This window comes from Stenella coeruleoalba (genome assembly GCF_951394435.1).
Source record: "Stenella coeruleoalba genome assembly, chromosome: 8".
In the NCBI taxonomy this organism is placed as follows: domain Eukaryota; kingdom Metazoa; phylum Chordata; class Mammalia; order Artiodactyla; family Delphinidae; genus Stenella; species Stenella coeruleoalba.
Window position 1 is genome coordinate 75,187,032 of NC_137154.1, and position 26,107 is coordinate 75,213,138.

Genomic DNA, 26,107 nt, shown 5'->3' on the forward strand with positions numbered 1-26,107 from the left:
TTTATTTTTGTGTATGGTGTTAGGGAATGTTCTAATTTCATTCTTTTATATGTAGCTGTCCAGTTTTCCCAGCACCACTTACTGAATAGACTGTCTTTTCTCCATTGTATATCCTTGCCTCCTTTGTCATAGATTAGATCACCATAGGTGTGTGGGTTTATCTCTAGGCTTTCTATCTTGTTCCATTGATCTATGTTTCTGTTTTTGTGTCAGTACCATATTGTCTTGGTTACTGTAGCTCTGTCGTATAGTCTGAAGTTAGGGAGTCTGATTTCTCCAGCTCCGTTTTTTTTTTCCCTTAGGACTGTTTTGACTATTCGGGGTCTTTTGTTTCTCCATAAAAATTTTAAGATGTATTGTTATAGTTCCATAAAAAATGCCATTGGTAATTTGACAGGAATTGCATTGAATCTGTAGATTGCTTTGGGTAATATAGTCATTTTCACAATATTGTTTCTTCCAATCCAAGAACATGGTATATCTCTCCATCTGTTGGTATCATCTTTAATTTCTTTCATCAGTGTCTTATAGTTTTCTACATATAGGTCTTTTGTCTCCCTAGGTAGGTATATTGCTAGGTATTTTATTCTTTTTGTTGCAATGCTAAATGGGAGTGTTTCCTTAATTACTCTTTCAGAATTTTCATCATTAGTGTATAGGAATGCAAGAGATTTCTGTGCATTAGTTTTGTATCCTGCAAATTTACCAAATTCATTGATTAGCTCTAGTAGTTTTCTCGTGGCATCTTTAAGATTCTCTATGTATAGTATCATGTCATCTGCAAACAGTGACAGTTTCACTTCCTCTTTTCCAGTTTGGATTCCTTTTATTTCTTTTTCTTCTCTGATTGCCATGGCTAGGACTTCCAAATCTATGTTTAATAATTGTGGTGAGAGTGGACATCCTTGTCTTGTTCCTGATCTTAGAGGAAATGCTTCCAGTTTTTCACCATTGAGAATGATGTTTGTTGTGGGTTTGTCATATATGGCCTTTATTATGTTGAGGTAGGTTCCCTCTGTGTCCACTTTCTGGAGAGTTTTTATCATAAATGGGTGTTGAATTTTGTCAAAAGCTTTTTCTTCATCTATTGAGATGATCATATATTTTTTTTTCTTCAATTTGTTAATATGGTGTGTCACATTGATTGATTTGCGTATATTGAAGAATTCTTGCATCCCTTGAATAAATCCCACTTGATCATGGTGTATGATCCTTTTAATCTGTTGTTGGATCCTGTTTGCTAGTATTTTGTTGAGGATTTTTATATCTATATTCATCAGTGATATTGGTCTGTAATTTTCTTTTTTTTTTTAGTATCTTTGTCGACTTTTGGTATCAGGGTGATGGTGGCCTCATAGAATGAATTTGGGAGTGTTCCTTCCTCTACAGTATTTTGGAAGAGTTTGAGAAGGATGGGTGTTAGCTCTTCTCTAAATGTTTGATAGAATTCACCTGTGAAACCATCTGGTCCTGGACTTCTATTTGTTGGAAGATTTTTAATCACAGTTTCAATTTTATTACTTGTGATTGGTCTGTTCATATTTTCGATTTCTTCCTGGTTCAGTCTTGGAAGGTTATACCTTTCTAAGAATTTGTCCATTTCTTCCAGATTGTCCATTTTATTGGCATAAAGTTGCTTGTAGTAGTCTCTTATGATGCTTTGTATTTCTGCAGTGTCTGTTGTAACTTCTTTTTCATTTCTAATTTTATTGATTTGAGTGCTCTCCCTCTTTTTCTTGATGAGTCTGGCTAATGGTTTGTCAATTTTGTTTATCTTCTCAAAGAACCAGCTTTTAGTTTTATTAATCTTTGCTATTGTTTTCTTTGTTTCTATTTCATTTATTTCTGCTCTGACCTTTATGATTTGTTTCCTTCTGCTAACTTTTGGTTTTGTTTGTTCTTCTTTCTCTAATTCCTTTAGGTGTAAAGTTAGATTGTTTACTTGAGATTTTTCTTGTTTTTTGAGGTAAGCTTGTATAGCTATAAACTTCTCTCTTAGAAGTGCTTTTGCTGCATCCCATAGGATTTGGATCATCGTGTTTTCTTTGTCATTTTTCTGTAGGTGTTTTTTGATTTCCTCTTTGATTTCTTCAATGATCACCTAGTTATTTAGTAATGTATTGTTTAGCCTCCATGTGCTTGTGTTTTTTTTTTACTCTTTTTCCCTGTAATTGGTTTCTAATCTCATAGCGTTTTGGTCAGAAACGATGCTCAATATGATTTCAATTTTCTTAAATTTACTGAGGCTTGATTTGTGAACCAAGATGTGATCTATCCTGGAAAATGTTCCATGTGCACTTGAGTAGAAAGTGTAATCTGCTGTTTTTGGACGGAAAGTCCTATAAATATCAGTTAAATCTATTTGATCTATTGTGTCATTTAAAGCTTGTGTTTCTTTATTAATTTTCTGTTTGGATGATCTGTCCATTGGTGTAAATGAGGTGTTAAAGTCCCCCACTATTATTGTGTCACTGTCGATTTCCTCTTTTATAGCTGCTAGCTGTTGCCTTATGTATTGATGTGCTCCTATCTTGGATGCATACATATTTATAATTGTTATATCTTCTTCTTGGATTGATTCCTTGATCACTATGTAGTGTCCTTCCTTGTCTCTTATAACATTCTTTATTTTAAAGTCTATTTTATCTCATATGAGTATTGCTACTACAGCTTTCTTTTGATTTCCATTTGCATGGAATATTTTTTTTCCATCCCCTCACTTTCAGACTGTATGTGTCCCTAAGTCTGAAGTTGGTGTCTTGTAGACAGCATATATATGGGTCTTGTCTTTGTATCCATTCAGCAAGCCTGTGTCTTTTGGTTGGAGCATTTAGTCCATTCACGTTTAAGGTAATTATCAATATGTATGTTCCTATTGCCATTTTCTTAATCGTTTTGGGTTTGTTTTTGTAGGTCTTTTTCTTCTCTTGTGTTTCCCACTTAGAGAAGTTCCTTTAGCATTTGTTGTAGAGCTGGTTTAGTGGTGCTGAATTCTCTTAGATTTTGCTTGTCTCTAAAGCTTTTGATTTCTCCATTGAATCTGAATGAGATCCTTGCTGTGTAGAGTAATCTTGGTTGTAGGTTCTTCTCTTTCATCACTTTAAGTATATCATGCCACTCCCTTCTAGCTTTTAGAGTTTCTGCTGAGAAATCTGCTCTTAATCTTATGGGACTTCCCTTGTATATTATTTGTCATTTTTACCTTGCTACTTTCAATAATTTTTCTTTGTCTTTAATTTTTACCAATTTGATTACTAGGTGTCTTGGCATGGTTTTCCTTGGGTTTATCCTGTATGGGACTCTCTGTGCTTCCTGGACTTGGGTGGCTATTTCCTTTTCCATGTTAGGGAATTTTTCAACTATAATATCTTCAAATATTTTCTTGGGTCCTTTTTCTCTCTCTTCTCCTTCTGGGACCCCTATAATGAGAATGTTGTTGAGTTTAATGTTGTCCCAGAAGTCTCTAAGGCTGTCTTTATTTCTTTTCATACTTTTTTCTTTATTCTCTTCTGCAGCAGTGAATTCCACCAATCTGTTTTCCAGGTCACTAATGTGTTTTTCTTCCTCAGGTATTCTGCTATTGATTCCTTCTAGTGTATTTTTTCATTTCTATTATTGTATTTTTCATCTCTGTTCTTAAATTGTTCTAGGTCTTTGTTATACATTTCTTGTATCTTCTTGATCTTTGCCTCCATTCCTTTTCCGAGGTCCTGGATCATCTTCACTATCATTATTCTGAATTCTTTTTCTGGAAGGTTGTCTATCTCCACTTCATTTAGTTGTTTTTCTGGGGTTTTACATTTTTCCTTCATCTGGTACATAACCTTCTGCCTTTTCAACTTGTCTATCTTCCTATGAATATGTTTTTTGTTCCACAGGCTGCAAGATTGTCATTCTTCTTGCTTCTGCTATCTGCCCTCTAAATACTATGGATTTTGAAAAACTTTTGACAATAGTGAAAAAAATTTACACAAGAACTGTAAGAAGCTCTCTCTCTCTCTTTTTTTTTTTTTTTTTTTTGCAGTAAAAGCATATATACTTCCCAGATTTAGGTGTAACAGCTTTCATGATCTATCTGTGCATATAACTGAGAATTAATATTCAGAAAAGAAAATAAAGTTCTCCAAATTTGAAATCATTATGACCTCAAATCCAAACACAGTGTACCTAAAAGGGAGTGATAGAAATAATTTAGAGTTATGTTTCTTTTTTACCCTGTAAGTATGTTTATTTTTCCTTCATATGTAGAGAACACTAGAAATGCAATGCTGTTAAAATATTTTTCTTACGTCAGTAAGAAAAGTACTACAGTTTAGATGCTATACTTTGGTGCTTTAAAAATGGTGAATTCATCCTCTGCACTCCCTTCTTACTCTTGCAGCTAAAACACTGTAAAATTTACACATAATACACTTCTTGAAGAAAGTGCTGAGTTGAGACATAGAACCCATGTGACTCAGGCTCTATCAGACTGTCCTCTGCCATAGATGAAGACAACCAAATTGAAATGATGCACATTATTTATAAATTATTAACCAGTTCTAAATATGTTTCACATGACTGGCTTCACTGAGGTGTTGCATCCATCCTTGCAGGCTTCATAAAACAGTAGCAGGCTAAAGTTGCACAATTAACATTAATTCTTATCGAAGAGAGGACAGCCTTAGCAATTACCTTGAAAAAGATCAGATATGAAATTTCTTTATGCTGACTTTGATGCCAAATTGAGTCACACTGTGGGCATAGATATTGTATGACTTCTGCTCTTTCTGTACACAGTGTCATCAGTAGATGGTGGCACTCTTTGTTCCTCTGACTTATGAGCCAGTGACTAAGCATTAATATTCTTCAGAACATCACATATCACTTGCTGCTATAGTTTACTTATATTTATAAGAGTTTAAATAAATATTTAAAATCAAACTAGAACTATAGGAAATAAATGAATTTATATAAAGACCTGTCATTCCATAAATTTTTGCTGTTGCTTATCCTTGTTTGGCTATAAAAATTAACAGCACTCTATGGATAATGGACAGAAAACATTCAAATACAGAATCCAATAGTGACGGTCTAGTTTTTTCATTAAGATTTTAAGTGCTTTCAGTTCCTGGTACATATGTTTTTCACACTTAGTAATAGAGATAGAATTCTGAAGTATGGTTGGTACCAGAAAATTTCAAATATGGTAAGAGATTAAATATTTTAAAATGTATCCTTTATCATATTGGCATTTTCATTTTTATTTATTCACAAATATTGCCATAAAATTCTAGTGCTGCCAATTCTAATCCCTTATTTCTTGAATATTACTTACATTCAATAGCAATGTCACATCTATAAACTGACCTTTTAATTAGTGAAAAAACAGTGCTTCTAGTTCCAAGACTGAAGTGGTGGCAATGCCATTCTGACTTAATAGGCTACAATTTTATTAAATAATATAAGTGCAGTTGTCCTGGATCAGATAATATTCAGGGTCACTTTATTAGGAAATATTTAATAAAGGTATTAATATTTACTCATACCCAACCTCCAGCTGGAATTCCATGGTGTGAGAGCACCAGGTTAATTGAGTTTTATCACAAAATCTCTAGACCACTTAATAACTGTAATGCACATTCCCTAAGGTCTGATCTATAAGAATTGGGAAAATAGAAGAAAAAATGATTAATGTATTCATTAATCATTATCCATTAATGTATAATAAAGATTCTGCTGACACTTTCAGCATAAATATTCATTAAAAGTTTGAGCAACTGATGAAGATTTCTCTCGAAAGAAATTATGAGTCACTTTTCCTTCCAAACCCTGGACAGGAATAGGGAAAAAAGATAGATAAGTATTGATATAGCCAATATAAACACAAGAATTTATCGGCTTTGAGTTTTCTGTAGATCTATGGTTTCCATCAGTGGCCACAATTTTTTCTTAGGAACTCACTCATGGGAATACATCTGTCAAGGTAATAGAAGTCTAACTATTCCCCTTTCATTTTTCACGCTTTTAATTCCTCAGAGTAAAGTGAGTATTAAAATTTGGTATTTATACTTTCGCTTTGTAACCCAATCAAATCTGGAAAGAGTAAGCCCAATATTCAATTAAGTCCACCAGATGGGAATGTAGATTGGTGCAGCCACTATGAAACACTAAATTGAAAAGATATATGCAGCCTTCTGCTTACTGAAACATTATTTACAATAGCCAAGATATGGAAACAACTTAAGTGCCCATCAAGAGACAAATGAATAGAGAAGATATGATATTATATATATATATATATATATATATATATATATATATATGAATATTACTCAGCCCTAAAAGAGAATGAAATTTTGCCATTTGTGACAACATGGATGGACCTAGAGAATATCATGCTAAGTGAAATATGGCAGAAAGAGAAAGACAAACACTGTGTGATTTCACTTGTATGCAGAATCTAAAAAAAGTAAATGAGAAACTGTTCAAGCACAACCAAAAAGAAACAGAGTCATAGGTACAGAGGAAAAACAGGTGGTTGCCAGAGGGGAGGGAGATAGGGGGAGGAGAGAAATAGGTAAGGAAGATTAAGCAGTATAAACTTTCAATTAAAAAATAAATGAGTCACAGGTATGAAATGAACTGTGTGGGGAATATAGCCAACAGTTATGTAATATCTTTGTATGGTGACAGATGACAGCTAGACTTATCATGGTGATCATTTTGAAATATATAGAAATATTGAATCACTATCTTGTCTAACAAGAACTAAGAGTATTGCAGGTCACTTATACTTCAAAACCAACCAACCAAACAAACAAACAAACCCATGAAAAAGGAGATCAGATTTATGGTTACCAGAGATGGTGGGTTGGGGGAGGGGAAATTGGATGAAGGTGATCAAAAAGTACAAACTTCTGGTTATAAGATAAATAAGTACTAGGGATAGAATGTACAACATTATAAAGATAATGAACACTGCTGTATGTTATAAATGAAAGTTGTTAAGAGAGTAAATCCTGAGTTCTCATCACAAGGAAAAAAGTTTTTTTTCTATTTATATGATGCTGTATCTATATGAGATGATGGGTGCTCACTAAACCCATTGTGGGGATCATCTCATGATGTATGTAAGTCAAAACATTATGTTGTACACCTTAAACTTATACAGTGCTGCATGTTAATTATATCTCAATAAAACTGGAAAAAAATTATGTCCACCAGAAAGTAGTACAGGGTGTTAACTAAAGTGCAGATAATATATAGATAGATAGATAGATAGATAGATAGATAGATATAGATAGATAGATATAGATAGATATAAATAGATATAGATATATATCATATCTTAAAAAGTACAGATAATATATTTATTATATATTGAGTTCTTACTGTGAACCAGGTAAAACTCTAAAGTTCTAAGTGCTTTATGTGTATTGATTTATTTAATCTCTACAACAACCTGTGAAGGAAGTACTATTGTTATCCCCCATTCTAAAGACAAGGAAATTGGGGCACAGAGCCATTTATGTCTTGCCCAAAGCCACAGAGCTGCTGTGGGGTAGAGTCCAGATTAAATGAGGCCATCTAACTTCGGAGCCTATAATACAGACAGGTTTACTGAAAGATCCAAAATTCTCATTCAATAAAACGAGTGGCCAAGGTGTAGGAGGAAGATGTACACACCACAGCCAAGAGAAGAGATTTTGTTCCCAGTAACTCAGTCATGATGTCAGCAAAGAAAACTAAATGTTGTAGACAAGCTTCCTCCTGGGACACTCTGCTTTCTTTGTTTTCCTTTTTCTTCATTCTATGTATCATAGTTCTTGGTTTTATATATTTTTAAGAATAACTTTTTTGTTTATTTAATATTCCTCTATTAATGCTTTACTCAAGTGTAATCTTCTACCAATACTCCCAGATTGTAAATTCCATGAAGTCAGGAACCACATGTGATTTACTTGCAACTGTATCCCCAGTTCCCAACACTTAGTAGAAATTCAATGAAGAGATGTTGAAAAAATCAATGAATGTTGAGTGAGAAAATAGTGAATTTGGGAGAAAATGATGTTTGAGCTTGCTGAAAGCAAGCAAGGAGTTATGTGTGAAAGGAATTCAGTCCAGAGACCACTGGATTGTCACTTAGTATTTATATTTCACTAAGCTTCTTTGAAATCCTGGGCTCAGAATTTAGACCCAACCTACTCTCCTATTTCTTAAATAACAGTTCTTGAAGTGATGACCAAAAACAGATTCTGAACCCTGAGTAATATTTACCAAATGATCTATTTTGAGAGATGTCTTTTAGGACAGAGGTCAGGAAATTCTTAGGAGCTGAGGCAGAACCACTAAAGGAGAGTGAGCAAAGAGACATTACTTAGGAGAAGGAGTTAAGAGTAGGAAATATTGGAATATCAAAGACTTGGAGCGGGGACCAAGTAACTGAGACTATAGGAAACGTGGAATTCATTTGGGAAGGAGTTGATGTTCATGAACAAGAGCATTTAAGAGCTAGTGTAAGTGGAGAAGACTTTTTTTTTATAGTACACTAACATTTAGAATTTGAGGAGACAAAGAAGAACTAGGCAAGGAAATAAGGAGTATCCAATGAAATAGGAATAAAAACATGAGATTGCAGTATCCCAGAATCTCATGAAGAAAATATTTAAAGAAAAAAGGAATCGTTATCCATGTTGCACATGGCTGATAGGCCTAGTAGAGTGATAATTGATCCTTACATTTAGCAGTGACCTGGTCACTATTAACTTGGAAGAGAGTCTTTATTGTGGAGTGGTACAGGCAAGGCTGCTTGGAATAGGCTCAAGGGAGAAGCGGGGGAGAGGAATTGAACACAATGACCATCCATAGCTCTTCTCAAGAAGTCTTGATGTAAAGGAAAATAAGTGGAAGAAATGGTAGGTCAAGGTGGCCCTTTTAAGGTTAGAGGAATTTCTGTACAGTTATGGGAATGATCTAACAGGGAGACAATGATTGATGCTGAAGGAGAGAGAGGGAAATTTCTAGAACAATGTCCTTCAGGAGTCAAGATAAGATGGAATGAGATTCAATGCACACAACTGGCCTTTAATAGGTGCACAGACTATTTATCCATAGCATATCAGTGAATGCAAGGCAGGGTATATGAGTGTACATACAGGTGGTGGGAGCATGTGAAGGACACTTTCTTCTGATTTCTTCTAATTTCTCAGTGAAATAGGAAGTAACATCATCAGGAGATCCAACAAGGTATGGAGCTTGAGGACAGAAGATAAGATGTAAATATAAAAGTCCTGTAATTGAAACACCATTTCCCATTTATTTATGCTAATATATCTATTTTCCAGAGCTGAGGATCCCCAGAACTGGGATTGCGGAGTGGGAAAATCAGAGATGTCAGAAAAAAAGCCTGGGCAGCTAGAATGGCATCAGGTAGAAGAATTAAAAATGCCCTTGAGAGAGGGATACCTCACTGAATTAATAATCAGTTGCTCTCAGACCAGGAGACTAATGGAGGCTACCAGCTAAGTCTAGGGTCTTTACGTCTAATGCAATGGAAATGGCAGTTTAGGGGTTTGAGACTCTCTCCAGGGCCTGGAAAGTCCTCTTTAGCTCCTGACTCTGACCCCACTTTCACGTACAACTGTGCATTGTATGTGGAGCAGTAGGGCAGCTTTGATACTGCTGGGCATCCCCTCTTTTCAGGGCAGCCTCTCTACACTGATCTTTAAACACTGTCTACTGCTCTCCCATTTGCTTTGAAAGACTCTCTTCCCTTCCCTTCCCTTCAATGACGTCCCACTTTTCTGCTTTTCCTCTTTCATTTCCAGGTTCTACTACCTCTGCTTTTATTTGAAATGCTGGTGCTCCTCAGGTTACCATTTTAAACACTCAAGTTTTCATTTTACCTATTTCATTGGCAAATTTATCAATTCTCATAGTTTTTATAACCACCTCTTTGTTTACCATTTAATAATCTCTCATGAGCCTTTATGTTTACAGAATTTTATAATCAACATAAATGCGTTAGAAGCACCTCTAACTCTCTACCTGCCCAAAACTGAATTATTGAGCTTTCATCTCAAGCATGTGCTTTTCCTGCATTTTTATCGATTTTTTGTAGCACAGACCATCCTTAGTTTCTTACTTTCCCTTCCTTGCCTTCAATTCAATCTGTCAGTAATTTTATTTATTTCCTTCCCATACAGATGATCACCTTCTCAGTTCTGACTAATCTTTGCTTTTTTACAGTTTTAGGCTCTTGGGTAGTCTTTTTTCCTTTTGTCTTAGTCCAAATGGCACTTTAGCCAGAGTGATCTTTCTAAAATGCATATTGTTTTCTTTCCATTTTCACATGACATACATTTCATCACTGGTCCCTTGCTTAATTATCCAGCCTTACCTCTTCTCTCATCTGTATGCCTCTAACCCTGGGTTCCAGACTATTTTAATCTACCAAGTATGACATGCTGACTTTCCTTTCCAGTTCTTCATGTACTTTCTCCCCTTTGTATAGAATATCTTTATTTTCCTACACAGAGTTTTGGTGAGCTAATCACTAACAGGCTTTCAGGGCTCAGTTTGGATAGTATTTCATCTGAAAATCATTTTCTGATGTCCCTAGGCTGAATGAGAGGATTCTGTGGCTGTGGATGAGAGTCCATAGGTTCCTGAATTTACCTTTCTCTCACACTAAAGTTGCACACATAGTTACCTTTCTTCTCCACTAGATCATAAGCTCCTTGAAGGCTGATGCAATACTATTTTCTCTCAGAATCCATGGGGCAATGGTTCCAAGATTCCTTTGGATACCAAGATCCGAGGATGCTCAAGGCCCTTGTATAAAATGGATTAGTATTTACATATAACTCACACACATCCTCCTGAATACTTTAAATCATCTCTAGATTATTTACAATACCTAGTTCAATGTAAGTACTATATGAATAGTTGTTGGTGTGCAGCAAATTCAAGTTTTGCTTTTTGGAACTTCCTGGAAATTATTTTCCGTGAATATTTTTGATTTGTGGTTGGTTGAATCTGTGGATGCAGAATCTGCAGATATGAGGGGACAACTATATTTGTTCATCCTTGTATCCCTCACACTTATCCCCTACTGAGTTCTCATTACACGCTTTTTGAATACATGAATGAATGAATAAACTGTTAAATTTCTAGTAGCAGATTTGGAGTCACTTTAATTGATGAAAAAGTAATTTCTACAGCAACAGATGCAACTGATTACATAACAAATGAAATCCTGTTGTGAAACACAACAACCAAATCCTAATTTGGTTCATCTCTAATTACATGGAGTGTCATAAGCCAATTATGGTACCACTTGGACAGTATGCATTTTGTATATATATATATATATGTTTTACAAGCATTATCCTGGCTTTTTTGAACTTCACTGTGGCCTTTCTAGTTTTCCATTGATTATCCTTATCTAGTTTTAAGAACTATAAGCCACATCTCATACTCCATTTTAATTTTAAACACTAGCATGGGACAGTTCTTTATTTCTTTTGTATATGAGCAAGGTAGGCAGCTAAAACAAAAGCAAAAGACTACACAGAGAAATGAGTAGTTTCAGAGACTACAACTACAAAATACTTTAAAGAAACTCATTCTCTTTTCATTACCTTACACCTCTAGGTGCCAAAACTTGCATTTAATTTCAGGTTTTAAAGGAGATTTTATGTCTACCCATAATCTGTTCTCATATAGTTTGCCCAGGAGAGCCTAGCTATTTTCAGTTAAAATTGATCCATCTTTACCAGACTTGTGGTTGAACACAAAGACTAAAGGACATGAATCTCTTAACAGCTCCTGATGGGATTGGACTACACATATCATGCTCATTTTAAAGGTGGAGTGCATCTAAAAATATACCTTTTTGAGTTTCAGAGAAATCATATTTACAATTTCACAGAACAGAAAATGTTAAATTTGATTTGATGCTTAACACCTAAAGGGTTATTTTCAAATCACAGAAATGCTTCATGCATTCCAAAATATCTCTATGAGACAGGATAATGATTCTAAATAATCTTAATTGTGAGAAAGCTTACTCACAAATATAAATTATTTTTTATCCAAAATTAAATTAACATCCATTAAGTTGAAATGTCAAATACCCTGACCAAAAATGTCTGTCTCCTAAGGGTACTTCCAAAATCAATGAATTGTCGAATACAGCCGATATTAGACATAGAAAAAATCCAATTCTTAATTGTTTTTCAGAATTCATCATAATTAGTTTGTGTTTTTAAACGTTTGATCTATACACCAAATTGACTTCCCTGTGGTCGTAAAGGAGAGTCAGTACAATCTACTTCAGGCAATATGCATATCTTTTCTAATGAAAAATCTTGGAGATTAAAGTAAAATATGGGCAATATGTTTCTCAATAATCATCAAAGGTAGGAATTTCATAATAGTATTCCTACTTAATAATATTGTTATATAGATTATATATAACAAACTCTACAAAACAAATTCCATCTATTTTTTTTTTACATTCCATAATGGATTTGACTGCTTTTCAAGAACATGAGGCATAACTTACAGTCTAGTGCAAATATATATGCTTCATTAGACACATTTCCTACTATATGATAAACTTTAGGTGATGAAGATCCGATCTATATTTGTAGAATGTAATTGATAATGCTGTTTTCCTCTTTTTCTCATTTTTAAATAATAAAGAACTGATTTAATGTGTGTGAATGGATATTTTAATATTAAGACCAAATATTCCTGACAAAGAAAATAAAAGAAATGAAATTTGGACAGATTGCGTCCTTCTTCCCTCCCTTCCTTTCTTCCTTTTTCCCTTCATTCCTCCTTTCCTTCCTTCCTTTTTCTCTTTTCCTTCCTCCTTTCCTTTTCTTTTTTTAAAAAATTAATTAATTTATTTATTTTTGGCTGAATTGGGTCTTCATTGCTGTGCATGGGCTTCCTCTACTTGCAGCGAGCAGGGGCTACTCTTCATTGTGGTGCACGGTCTTCTCATTGCGGTGGCTTCTTTTGTTGCAAGCACAGGGTCTAGGTGTGCCGGCTCCCGTAGTTGTGGCACGTGGGCTCAGTAGTTGTGGCTCACAGGCTCTAGAGTGCAGGCTCAGCAGTTGTGGCACATGGGCTTAGTTGCTCCACGGCATGCGGGATCTTCCCGGACCAGGGCTCAAACCCGTGTACCCTGCATTGGCAGGTGGATCCTAACCATTGTGCCACCAGGGAAGTCCCTCCTTTCCTTTCTTTTCTTTCCTCCTTCATGTCTTTTTTCTCTCTTTCTTTCTTTCTTGCAAAACACCAACTTTATAACTAGTAGAGTTTTCAGAAAATGTTTTAAAATATATTTTTAATATTTTATTTTTTCCATTCCCACTGTAGTTTGCATTTCATTGCATCTCCAAGGGAGATTTTCAACAATGTCTTCAGAAGAAAAATTTTCATTAAAAAAAACCAGTTTCCTCAGAATTCACTTTTCATTATTATTATTTTACAGAATACTCTGGAACTCTTCCTAGTCTCTCTACTTCATATGCTACTTTGCTAAGAATTAAGAAGAGTTCATCTTCATCCCTCTATGGTTCAAAGACTAGACCACGATACAGCAGTCCTCCATTAGGAACACTGAGTGTTTCTTCACCGAACTGGCGAGGGGCAGCTCAACATTATTATTCCCCCATCAATCTTTATCATTCCTCAGATGCCTTCAAACAAGATGGTAAGTGTCAAAAGAAAATTGCACCTGTTGGAGTTAAGCAGGGAAAAAAGACTTTATTCAAGACTATTGCAGTAGGAGTTAAGCCTATTGCAATAGAGGAGAGAGGTTAAACTCACCTGTGAAACAGAAAGTGAGTTTTTAAGATCTGGAAAGGTGGAGGACATTAAGGAGGAGTTTGGCCAGTGTGATAAGACCATTGGTGCTTATTGAAGTTAGTCTCTTACCATCTTATAGAGTCTGGGAAATAGGAACCCTCTCTTTTTTGATGATTACATTTCAAAAAAAAAAATGGCTCCCAGGTCCTTGAGAAAGACATTCTTGGGTTTTAAAACTGGTAAGAGACTGGGTAAAGATTTACATTTCACAGAAGCAAAGAAGGAATTTATAACTGCAGTTCTTATAAAGTAAATGCTCTAAGAAAATGGAGGTTAGGGGACCATAGTCAGGAGGAAACCTGTCAAATGTTAAGTGAAGCTGAGGAAAATGTTAAGGCTATCTTGGTCATAAGTTAGTCTTATGTTCCACACCTATTTCAAAATTTTTTTTATGTATTTAATTACAATTGCTTCCAATTCTGATTTAGGATTAAAACTAAATAAATTCATATACTGAAAGCAAAAATATTAAATTTCTGAAGGACAATTTGACAATGAAATTCAAGAACCTCAAAACAGTCATATCCTTCAATCTCATATTTTATTTCTAGAAATGTGTTTTGCATAAGGAAATAATAAACAATGTACACAGAGATATCAGCATATACTTAGCATTTATGAGTAGAAAATAAGAAATTATTCAAATGTCCAACACTAAGAAATCAGTTAAATTCAGGATGACTATGCAGCTATTAACATTATGGTTTGAACATTTTCTAAATGTTCTCTAACTTTGTCATTTTTGGATATATCAACAAAACAGTACAAGGCTAATTAACAGAGAGAAGCACTAGTGCTTGATTATTACCAGGTTCTGTGCCAGTCTCTTTTGCATAGCTTATATCAATAATACTGTCAACAAACATTTGAAGTGGATATTATTACTGTCTTCTTTGGAAACGGAAACTCAGGGGACAGATAAGTATCTTTGACAAGGTCACACTTCTAATAAGTAAACAATTTCATTCATATATCTACTGATTTTAAGTACAATACACTTTGGGCTATATTTCAATTATGATTGATAAAAGACTAAATATTTAGAGAAACATTTTGTAAGAACTAAACTACTTGGAAAAATCCTAGAAATTTCAAATTAGGTTGTGGTACCAAACCCAGGCAAACTCATCCCTCATGATTATGCCAATTGTTGCCATGTGGAGCATCATCTCATAGTGCTGGCATTTAAATTTTATTTAAGTATGGTGTTCGTTCTTTAAAATGTTTTATTTTTCAACGTACTTATAAATTTTTAAGTTTCCATAATATATTCTGTGAAAAAAAATCAAGAGAATTAGGAGACAAGCCACAGCCTCGATGAAAATATTTGCAAAAAGGCACATCTGATAAATGACAGTTATTTAAATATACAAAGTACTTTTAAAAATCAACATAAGAACTTCAACAACATGAGTTTAAAATGACCCCAAAACCTTAACAGACATGTCATCAAAGAAGATATACAGATGGCAAATAATTATATGAAAAGGTACACCACATCTTACGTCATCACAGCAATGAAAATTAAAACAACAATGAGATACCACTACACACTTATTAACAGGATCCAAATCCAGAACACTGAAAACACCAAATGCTGCTGAGGATGTGAAGCAGCAGGAACTCTCATATCTTGCTGTTGGGAATACAAAATAATACAGCCTCTTTGGAAGATAGTTTGGCAGTTTCTTATAAAACTAAACATACTCTTATCATATGGGAGAGATGGATAAACAGAGTACAAATGATTTTTAGGGCAGTGAAAATACTCTGAATGATATCATAATGATGGATATATGTCCTTATACATTTGTCCAAATCTATAGAATGTACAGCACCAAGAGTGAACCCTAACATAAACTATGACTATTGGTGATTATGATGTGTTAATGTAGGTTCATCTTTGGTAAAAATGTGAGTGATGTTCATTCTGTGAGTGATGAATCATTCTGGTGAGTGATGTTGATAATGGGAGAAGTATGCATGTGGGGGGAAGGGAGGTAGATGAGAAATCTCTGCCTTCTCATTTTGTTGTAAATTGCTCTAAAATATAAATTCTTTTTTAAAAATTCATTACATTAACTCTAATGTCATACTCATCAGGCAGAGATGTGTTGGAATTTGTCTTCGTTAGGCCTTATTCATTATTTTATAGGATGACACCAAGAAAGAATGTATTGACTGAGTGATCAGAACTATGGGATACTATTGTATTTGGTATAATTTGGTATCACCTCATGTTCTACTCCTTTGTTCTCTTGTTCCAAATATAAGTTAATGTGGTTTGCAATGATACATAGAATACAGCTAGAAAATGTGAATTAAAACATATGAAAATGATGAAAACAGCCAATATTGAGACATAAAATGGAGCCAAGTTTGAGACTAATTCAAAGTGTCTGTATGCCTGTCATAGGTTAGTCCCATTTGTGGTAATTAGTTAAAGAAAAAGAAACTCTGATCAGTTACACATTTCCCACTCTTTCAAGGATGAAAATGAATCAGTTACTCAGTAGAAATGCAGCTATTTCTGATGCTAGATTAGACAAATTTTTCTGGCAGGTCCTCATTTACAGTTTAATATTTGATGTAATGGTCAATGACCTGAACATTATTGTTATTGTATACATAAAAATGAGTTTCATCTGCTTCAATAAAGGCAGATGAAACCCAATCATCAACAACAAAATTAGAAGTAATTATCTAAGACTGTGCTCTTCCTTTAATCTTTAACATACATACAATCCCTTGAGAGTCTTGTCAAAATATGCCCCCTTTCAACAGATCAGGAGGGGAAGGCTATATAATCTGCATTTATAAAAAGCTTCCAGGTGATGCTGCTGGTCCGTGAACCATAATTTGAGTGGCGAGGCTCTAGGCTAGGGACCAGTTTGATATAATTTAAATCCTTTGCTGCTCTAGTTTAATCCATATTTAGAGTATCAGGCAGAATGGATAGTCTGAGTATTTTCCAAGTAATCTTCCATAAGTATTGTTTTCCCATCTGAGCATTTGATAGATCTTGGCTAGATGTGACTTTGAGTTTGTTCTCTCTGACAAGAGCCTGACATACAGCTTTTGTCAGGTAATTCCCTTTAGACTTAATAGAGAGTAAAGCTGGAGTTGACATGCTCTTGTGAAAAATGAGAAAACTAACAGAGCCTGAATAGAAAGTTATCCCACTTCTGCTCAGAGTGAAGCCCCAAAGTACCCCAGATAGAGTTAAGATTTTTCTGAGAAACATAAAAGTGGTGTTTGCAGATCAATTTGGGAAAGAAATTCTACTTCTGTATGCAAAACCTGGATAAACTCTCCCACACATGCACAAGGAAGTATAAAAGTACTTCACTGCAATGTAAGTTTAATAGCAAAAAGTTGGAAACAACTCACATGTCCATCAGAAGGGGAATAGATACATAAACTGTGTTTTTCGTTCATTGAAAAATTAAGACTGTTAAAGTGAATAGACCATATCTTTATGAAAAAAAATGGATATACCTCAAAATATAGTAGTGAGCAAGGAAATTTACAGAATATTACATATGATGTCATTTATGTAAAAAATAAAAATATAATATAATATTCATGGATAACTATATATAATGCAATTTTTAATATATGAACTTGAGAGAGCAAGTGACTATAGCATTTACCTCTGAGGACAAAGGGGAAAGGAGAGCAGGTAAATGGTACCAGGATAGGGAAGACAGATTACCTCAACAGTGTGATAATTTATTTCTTAAAATATAAAATATGAAAATAATATGGTGACACCTGTAGTAGGTAGACTATAAAACAGGTCACAGTGATTCCCACCTGCTGGTATTTACAGTGTAATCCCTTTTCTTCCACTGTGGGCTGAAGCTAGTAACCTTCTTCTAGAGAATAGATTATGACAAAAGTAATGGAATATAACTATATGACTTCCAACATTAGGTTACAAAAGACTCTGGTTTTCATCTGACTTCTGTTCCAAAGGAAAATGCTTAATTTGGGCCTGAGTAAACAAAGCTTGACTGATTATAGGGACTAGATGCCTAAAAAGAGTACCAACCTGTTAAAATAATTGCAAGAAAACACAGAAAAATAAAATAGATGAAACTTATAAAGAAAACCTTAAAATCATAATATTGTGAGAAGAATGCTCTGTAGCAAATATAGAAGTATGGTGAGGATATCAACAAAATGAACAAAAGTTATATGTTTATTACCTCACAACCTTTGTGGGTCAGGAAAACAGATGTGGTTTAACTTGTCCTCTGGTTCCGTGTCTTTCACAAGATGAGACTCCTGTTTTATCTCAAGGCTCAAATAGGTACAGATCCACTTGTAAGCTCACTTACCTCACACAATTGTTCACAGGACTCGGTTGATGAGGGCGGTTGGACTGAGTGTCTCAATTATTCATTGGCTTTGGCCAGAGGTCATTCTCAGGGGGCCTCTCTATAGGGTAGCACAAAACATGGTAGCTGATTTCCAACAGCAGGAGCAAGTCAGAAGAGAAGGCAAACAAGGTGGCTACCAGAAAAGTACAACAGTGAGTCATTGAATTTTGGTTGAGGTGAGGAAGTAGAGCCAGGGAAATAAATAAAAAAATTTGAGCTGGACTCAAGAAAGGGAGAAGAGAAACAGAGAGTACCTGAAAGAGAGAATGCTGTTCATTGGAGTTGAGCAATCAGAGAAGTCATCTGATTGTCATTTTTCTTTCAACCTGATATTGATATTTTGGATAATGACTATGATCACTTCAAATTATGCCAGTGAAATATTCCTTATACCAAGAGGTATTATGTAGTTTTAAAAAATTTAGTTGTTAATAGTTACTCTAAAGTCATTGTTTGAATGCAAGCAATGTCATTTAATTGATTTAAAAAATTGACTAAAGTTTAAATTGGAAATTCTCATGGTAATATAGGTTAATTGAAAGCCCTTATGAGTCAGCACCTCAAACACCTGCAAAACATGTCCTAGTTTTGGATTTTGCAATGTAGACAAGGGCTATTAACCACTGCTGACACTATACCTGTTCCTCCCATTATAAATGAACATCCAATAACTTGGTCTTTGACTTAATCTATTCTTGTTATTGTGGTTTTAGTGGGAGTAAACTAAGTGTAGGGTGCATTTTATTCTTCCATATGTGATGAGATGGTTAGGTAAGATATTTTATCTTCCTTGCAGAGAGACAGTCAGGATTAAGAGTGATTCTTACTAGAAAGTTTAGGCTTTTACTGGTGAAGCGCATTCTTGAGATTCAGAGACTACAAATGTTACCTCAGGTGGAAAAACAATGTGGTTCTTAAAAGTAGCTGAAGCAAGTTATTTTTCTCTAAGTTTAAGTACATAATTTTGGATATATTTAATTCCCTCAATGATAAGTACCACCTGCAATTTATGTAGCACTCTGAGTCTACCCAGCCTTTGGAGTTTCTACCACTGGCTTCTGACGTCTGGAACAGCCCTGCAACCTACCAGATTTGTTGCCTCACATTCTCAATACCTTTGGCTGAATATCATTGTTGATGTGGCTTATTTCCAGATTAGACTTGGAACGTGAGCAATGGCATCATGACTCAAAGTGGTCTCTGTGTTGACAATTTTCTGTTGTTTCCTCAAAGTACCCTTTGCTGATAAATTGTCTTGGAGGACTAAATAAAAAAATTAAATGATCTTTTATGAGAATAGGAATTCCCTCTGAGCCGGGAAAGAGGCATTTTAGTTGGATGATATACTCCTATATAAATCAGATAACTCCAGTTTCTCTCAGTTTAAAAACCATCTTTTAATAAAAGACTTACCATTTCATGACTATTCATTGAAACTTTGATTTTATTGTTTTATGGTTTCTTAATTTTTAGAGCTATTTCTATTAGTTTCTGTTAGTATGCTTTTCTCTCCAATTTAACTATATTCCATTTGAGGAAAGATCATCTTGTATATTCCTCTTTTTTTCTCTTTCAGCACTTAGAGCAGTGCAAGCTTAGTTGGAGCTTAACAAATATTGTTTAATTAAAGAGGCATGTACTTGAGGAATTTGAAATCTGAATTTAGGCTAAATTTCTACACCATGACAGAATATTGGCCTGAAGATTTTTAAGCTAAACTGTGTTTATTTTTATTACAAATGAAGAGGGAAAAACAATGTCTTCCATCTGTTGACAAGGTGGCTTTGTGGTTTGACATCTTCTGAATGTTGTATGGGGTCGGTACATTTTGATTGTTCTCATAAGTGATAGCATCTCTGAATCAGCTGACCTTTCTTTTATAGCCACATTAAAAATGATGAAAACATCTATTAGACTCTCAATGTATAGTATGTGCACAACATAATACTACTACTCATGAAACATTCATCACAAAGCTTTTTAATAAATCATGCTCTTCAGATCTTAGGAATCCTTGAAAGTTTTATAATGACAGTTTATACTTGTTTACCTTTCATAAAGAAACAATTTCAGTGTTAAAAGGCAACTTAAAGAAAGGTTTGGATATTTTTGTTAAGAATTCATCTTATATTCTCACAAACTGTGAAAAGTTTTACTCACATTGTAACTGTGGATGTCATCATAAAATGCAATTTCTAATTAAACATTTCAAAATTTCTGGAAATTATCACATAAAATATATCAATGATCATTAAAAGTGAATTTGGTTTAATTGTATTGGACATGACAGGTTGTTATTTCCTCTAGACCATAATACCAATATGCTTAGTTCACATTACATGAATAAGCTAGATGAGGCCATTAATTAGAGGTAACCAGTAGGTGGAGAGCATTGGGTCTGGCACTAGGCCTAATCTTTGAGAAAAATGGACACAGAAATAATTGTTTAAAAGAGGATTTAAGTCAGAAAGGCAAGTTTAGAATCTAGGTAGACATGGTAATGGCTGGTCATGATTCAGGAAACAATTGAAAACATAGTGTTTCAATACCAAGAAGCAAGGCTTCCCTAGGGAACCTGGCTGTAGAAGTCTCAGATAAGGTGATACTTAAAACCCTCCTGCAGGAAGAAAGTTAGTATCTGGGTAGCCTATCAATAAGTGACAGAAATTTCAAAAAGGGTTAGAAGAAATGAGATATCAGCTTGATCCTAAGACAGGACTCTACAAGGGAAACCAATGTCTCCATAAACAAAATGACATACCAGTGCTTCAAAAGCTCCACTGGAATTAGGGTAGATGGACTCCAGGGTCATCATTTCACAGTAGAACTTTGTCCTCCTATTTAGGCATCTCTGATGAAAGACTACTGTCAATACAGTGCTAACTTTAGGCTCTGGTTTATTGCTCTGGTCTGATTCTAAGAAGGGGTTGTACCTCCACTTTAGAGGTGTTTTTAAAATTTGTGGAGTAATTTTGATTGTCTTAATTTTGATTCAAGGATGCTATTTTAATTTAGAAAGTGGAGAATAGGAGTGCTAAATGACCTATAATTACAGTACTCTTAAATGTCCTTCTAAACTTTCACATTGGTGAAAATTCTCTTTAAAACTTTCTGAGGCAAGAATCTAACTCTGTACTTTATTATATGCAAGGTATTTTTGGTACATAATGGAAATGTCAATGAAAAACATGTAAATTACAGCAAGATTATATTTAGTTTTGTTAAGAACTTTAACAGAATTTGTTGACCATTTAGAAAATCACAACACCTAACACCAATAACACTCATAAAATTTGATTAATCTGTACTACACTTAGATCAGTTTGCCTTTGTAGCTGCTACATTCATGAGGGTTTTATCAACAAAAACAAACTTTGATTACTTCTTTATGTGTCCTATTACAATTGTTCTTGAGAATTTACATATTGAATTCAATACTGTTTTATAATGTTACTTATTTTTTATTTTATCCCTTCATTAGATTAAAAAATGCATATAGGTAGGCTAGAATATCCATTAATTTAAGAATCATGAGGAAAATTATAAAATACTTGTTATTAAAAGAATTTGATAACCACAAACCTAAAGATGGATGTGCAGCACTTTTTCCTAAATTCTACATTGTTTTTCTGGACATGGTGAGACCAGAAAGGATGGAGTTGTTACTAAGGCTCAGGAATAACAGAAGGGAAAAGGAGAAAGAAAAAAACATATATATGATTTTATGATTTATAAGTATAATTTAAACATTTGCAATTTATGTTACTCTACATAAGTGTCTCCAAATCTAGCCCCTGGCTTCCCCCCATAGGTAATGCCATCTTGCCCAAATAATTTGGATGATCTCATAGCATATCTTGTTTTCCTGATATAAACCTAAGAGAAAGCTATCTAGAGAAACTCAGGAGTTACCTTTCTCACATGCCTACCTTACACATTTTAGTTAACTGTCTGAAGATATATTGCTTCTATGGATGCAAAACACTTGGAAAGAATATATGCTTCCCTTATAGAAGACTGTCACCTACCCAGGTAACTGAGCCTTAAATTGCCATGTGATTTTCCTACAGATCAATATCCCATAACAAAAAATTGGTTCAAATGTAGAGACTAATAATGCTATACATATACCAAAAAGTGTTTATTATTCACATCATGAAGCTTTCTGATGAGAGCAGGATAGGCTGGTAGGAAAATGGCTTGAGCAAGAAATGAGTTGCATTAGTTTTTGTTGTGGTTGGGGAGTGGGGCTGGGGTGAGAGTTCTTATGTGGGCTTGGGTTTTCATGTTATGAACTTTCCTACCTGAGTCAAGGGAGGGATGCATATCATCTTTCCCTGAGGTGAAGCAAAAGGAAAAAAATGACTGGTGGGGCTTGAAAGCCATTTACAGTCAAAGATCAAAAATGAAGTCTGACTTGATTACATGACTGTACAGTGCAAGTCAACCATGTAAAAATGCAAAACAAGAAGCATAACATCCATATAATATAAATGTCTAAATAATAACACTGGACCTTCTAGAAAGGTTAACGATATAGGATTTAGAAATAGAGACACAAGATGAAAACCCATTTTCAGAATTTGGGCATGTGAAGAAGGACCGGGACTAAAGGATTAAGTAGAAAACTAGTTATAAAAACTGGAGTACCATAACCTGATATAGCTAGATATGGGGTGGAATGGTTGAATATCTCCTGTCATAGGCCCATGGCCTGAGACTGTACTTAACTAAGTAGTAATCCAAAGGCCTGAACTTGGAAAGGAGAATATAAGCAAGACTCTATAATCTAATGATATATACTTCAGTGACCATTGCTTCCTAATCAAATTATATCTTCATTAAAAGCTTTAAAATTATGTTGCTTTTAAATGTAATATTAATCAAGGCAAGGTAATTCTGTATGCTATAATCAACAATTTGACACAATAAATGTTTCTTTTCTATTCACATTCCATTCCACTTCATTCTTCAATGAATAGTTCTCCATGTGGACAGTTTGGGAACCATCTAATATTTTGATATCTATTAGGATCTTGCTGGCACCTACTGCTTTTTTACCTTCAGCTAATTTACAGGTGAAGAGAGAGGGTGAGGGCCATGCATGATTTTTGTGACGAGTTCTGAATTTCACACATATTATTTCAGTCCAGAAGTAAGTCACATTGGAGTCCCAGTCCAATCATAAGAAAGGTTACAAAAGTATTCCAGTGTTCTTAGGAAGAATAAGTGGGATTATTGAGCATCTAACCAGTTCCTGTCACACATGAATAGACAAAACCTATCAAATATAATTGTGTGCTAATGATGACATAAAAGTTCACTGTAGATGAACATTTTGACATTGAGTATAAGTATATGCTTAAAATACTCTTCTTCATTTATTAATTGATTATGATTCAAATCATTTAAGGTCAGTCTATTGGTTATATTAAAACAAATTTGTTTTTCAATAAATTAAAGTTTAAAGTTAAAAATATCATTTTGGTTAATTTCTTATTCTACATAATATTCTATCAGAGGAACATAAGATATTCATGGTACAGCCTTCATATTCTAATCTTAATGGCAATTTCCATAAATTAAGCAAGGTATTATTGATGTGCTAATCAACTCAATTATGATAAAATCTTGAGTAAAGTGTATTTATTTTAGAACAGAATTGAATCAAAAGATGTCTTCATCTAGGACATAAACTTATGTTACTTATTTAAGACATACTTTATTTTTGAGAATCCTAACAATAAAACAGTAATTTGTTAAGACTTCATACATTACTAGAAGTGATGAAGCTAAAACTGGATAAATATCCTAGAGATTATTAGAATGGAAAGATTATACTTCTAATTCTAAATGTTTAAGGCTCAATAAAACTTAAATAAAGCATTTTCATTCTCCCAAGTATGATTATTTGTAAATGATATTTTTATTCTTTACTTTTCCTGGGAAGTTCATAGATTTCATAGTTATGTCTTGTCTTAAACACCTTTTCATATAAGTAATATAAGGAGATAAAAAATAGTTTGTTAATTATCTATTCCTGTGTAAAAATTACCTCAAAACTTAGCAAATTAAAACAATAATCTTTCATTTTCTCACAGAGACTGTGGGTCTGGAATCTGTGAGTGGTTTAGGTGGGTGGTTCTGGCTTAAGTTCTCTCATGAGATGAAATGTCAGTCAAGCTGTTGATTGTAGCTGCATTCACCTTTGAAGGACTAACTGAAGGAAGTTCCACTTGAAAACACACTTGTGGTTGTTAGTAAACCACAGCCTCTTGTTGATTGTTGGCCAGGCCAGAGATTTCAGTTTGTCTTGTGTGGATCCCTCCATAACCTGAAAAATTGTACTCAGGATATAACAACTGTCTTCCTCTGAGGAAGTGACTGACAATAACATTGGAAGAACAGTTTAAAGAACCCATACATGAAATCAAAGTACATATGACAAGATAACAGAAAATGATAAGAAGTAATCCTCAGAGCTCAGGAAACAAATGGAAGAGACAAAGAAAACCATTAAAGAGTTGAAACCCTAATTATTGGTAATATAAAGGCAACTAGAGCTCAGGAAACAAGTAGGAGAGACAAATAAAACCGTTAAAGAGTTGAAACAATCATTATTGGTAATATAGAAGCAACTGAAAAGATAGGAGCATAGCAAACAAATTAGAAGTCAAACAAATAGGAAAATAATAAAAATATAAAACTTGTTAGAGAGATGATAGAGCAGACAATTTTTTTAAAAAGCCAACATATGTTTAAGTAGTATGAGGAGAATAAAACAAATGAAGAAGAAATATTCCAAAAAAAGAAATTTATGAGGAGGGAAATAAAGATGGTGGATTAAGAATATGTGGAGCTTACCTCCCCCAACAAATACACAAAAAAGTACATCTATGTGTGGAACTCACTGAAAATGAACTGGAAGCTAGCAAGACTCTGATACAACCAAGGATATAAGAAAGATGCAGATGCAGTTGGGTAGGAAGGGAAGACAAGCAATTGGGTCAAGACCTTTGCCCCTGGAAGGGACTCAGAGGACAAGGGAGATTACACGGGTATACACCCACCCTGGGGAGTGAGCAGCTCAAGCCACAGACTGGGTGTCTCCGTGCTGAAGTCCCACGCAGAGGAGACAAGCCCCCTTGGCTGGTTGGAAGACCTTTGGATCAGATAGAATGTCTGGAAAAGCCTGCACTCCACTTGTGAAGAGTGTGCACATTCTAACTAGCCCCCAAGGCAGAGCAGAGAGGGTCCTGCTCTAGTGGCTGCAGGTTTCCCATGACTGACCACCTCGTGGTTCATACCACAGCCCAAGTCAAGTAAATGCTCTGGCCCCACTTAATCCATGGCACAGTGCAGTGCTGGATCTGGAGCAGCTTGACCGGGGAAAGGACTCTACCATGGGATGCAGAAGCTATCTGGTCCCAGGGCAGAGCCCAGGGAGGGTGGCAGCAGTCATAGTAGGCATTTCCTCAGGCAGTGTCCCCAAAGCTGCCTAGATCTCTGACAGTGACTGCTCCACTACAGCTAATCTCCCAACATGTGCTGAGAGTCCATGTGGGTTCTCCCAGCACTGTGAAGTGACTCCACAACAGTGAGAGGGTGATGGGAGAAACAGAGGCAGGGGGCAATGATTGGCTGTGAGAGACAAAGGGAACTTGCACACAAGGTTGCATCTGAGCAGAGCCACATTCGCCTACACAGGCAGCACATGGACCTCTTTTTGCACATGAGCCCCACTTGCTTCAGCACTCCCCTCTTCTAGGGCAAAGGCCCTGGTGTGGGGAGAGAGAAAAATACACACTGAGGGAACAGAGCCACTTTGAACTCGATCCTCAGGGCTTCTGCTCCAG

General features: G+C 34.9%; 1 protein-coding gene across 3 annotated transcripts in view; it reads left to right on the forward strand.

The window, feature by feature from the left end:
• Positions 1–26,107, forward strand: part of CNTN5 (contactin 5) — a gene marked incomplete at its 3' end in the record, with an annotated part of 796,845 nt that overhangs the window by 272,091 nt on the left and 498,647 nt on the right. The window contains exon 2 of one of the 3 annotated variants that reach the window (XM_079928800.1): positions 13,490–13,711. The exons of the other annotated variants lie outside the window; for them this stretch is intronic. Coding sequence (XP_079784926.1) covers positions 13,490–13,711 — 222 coding nt within the window. The remainder of the gene's footprint in view (positions 1–13,489; positions 13,712–26,107) is intronic. 3 annotated transcript variants of the gene reach the window in all.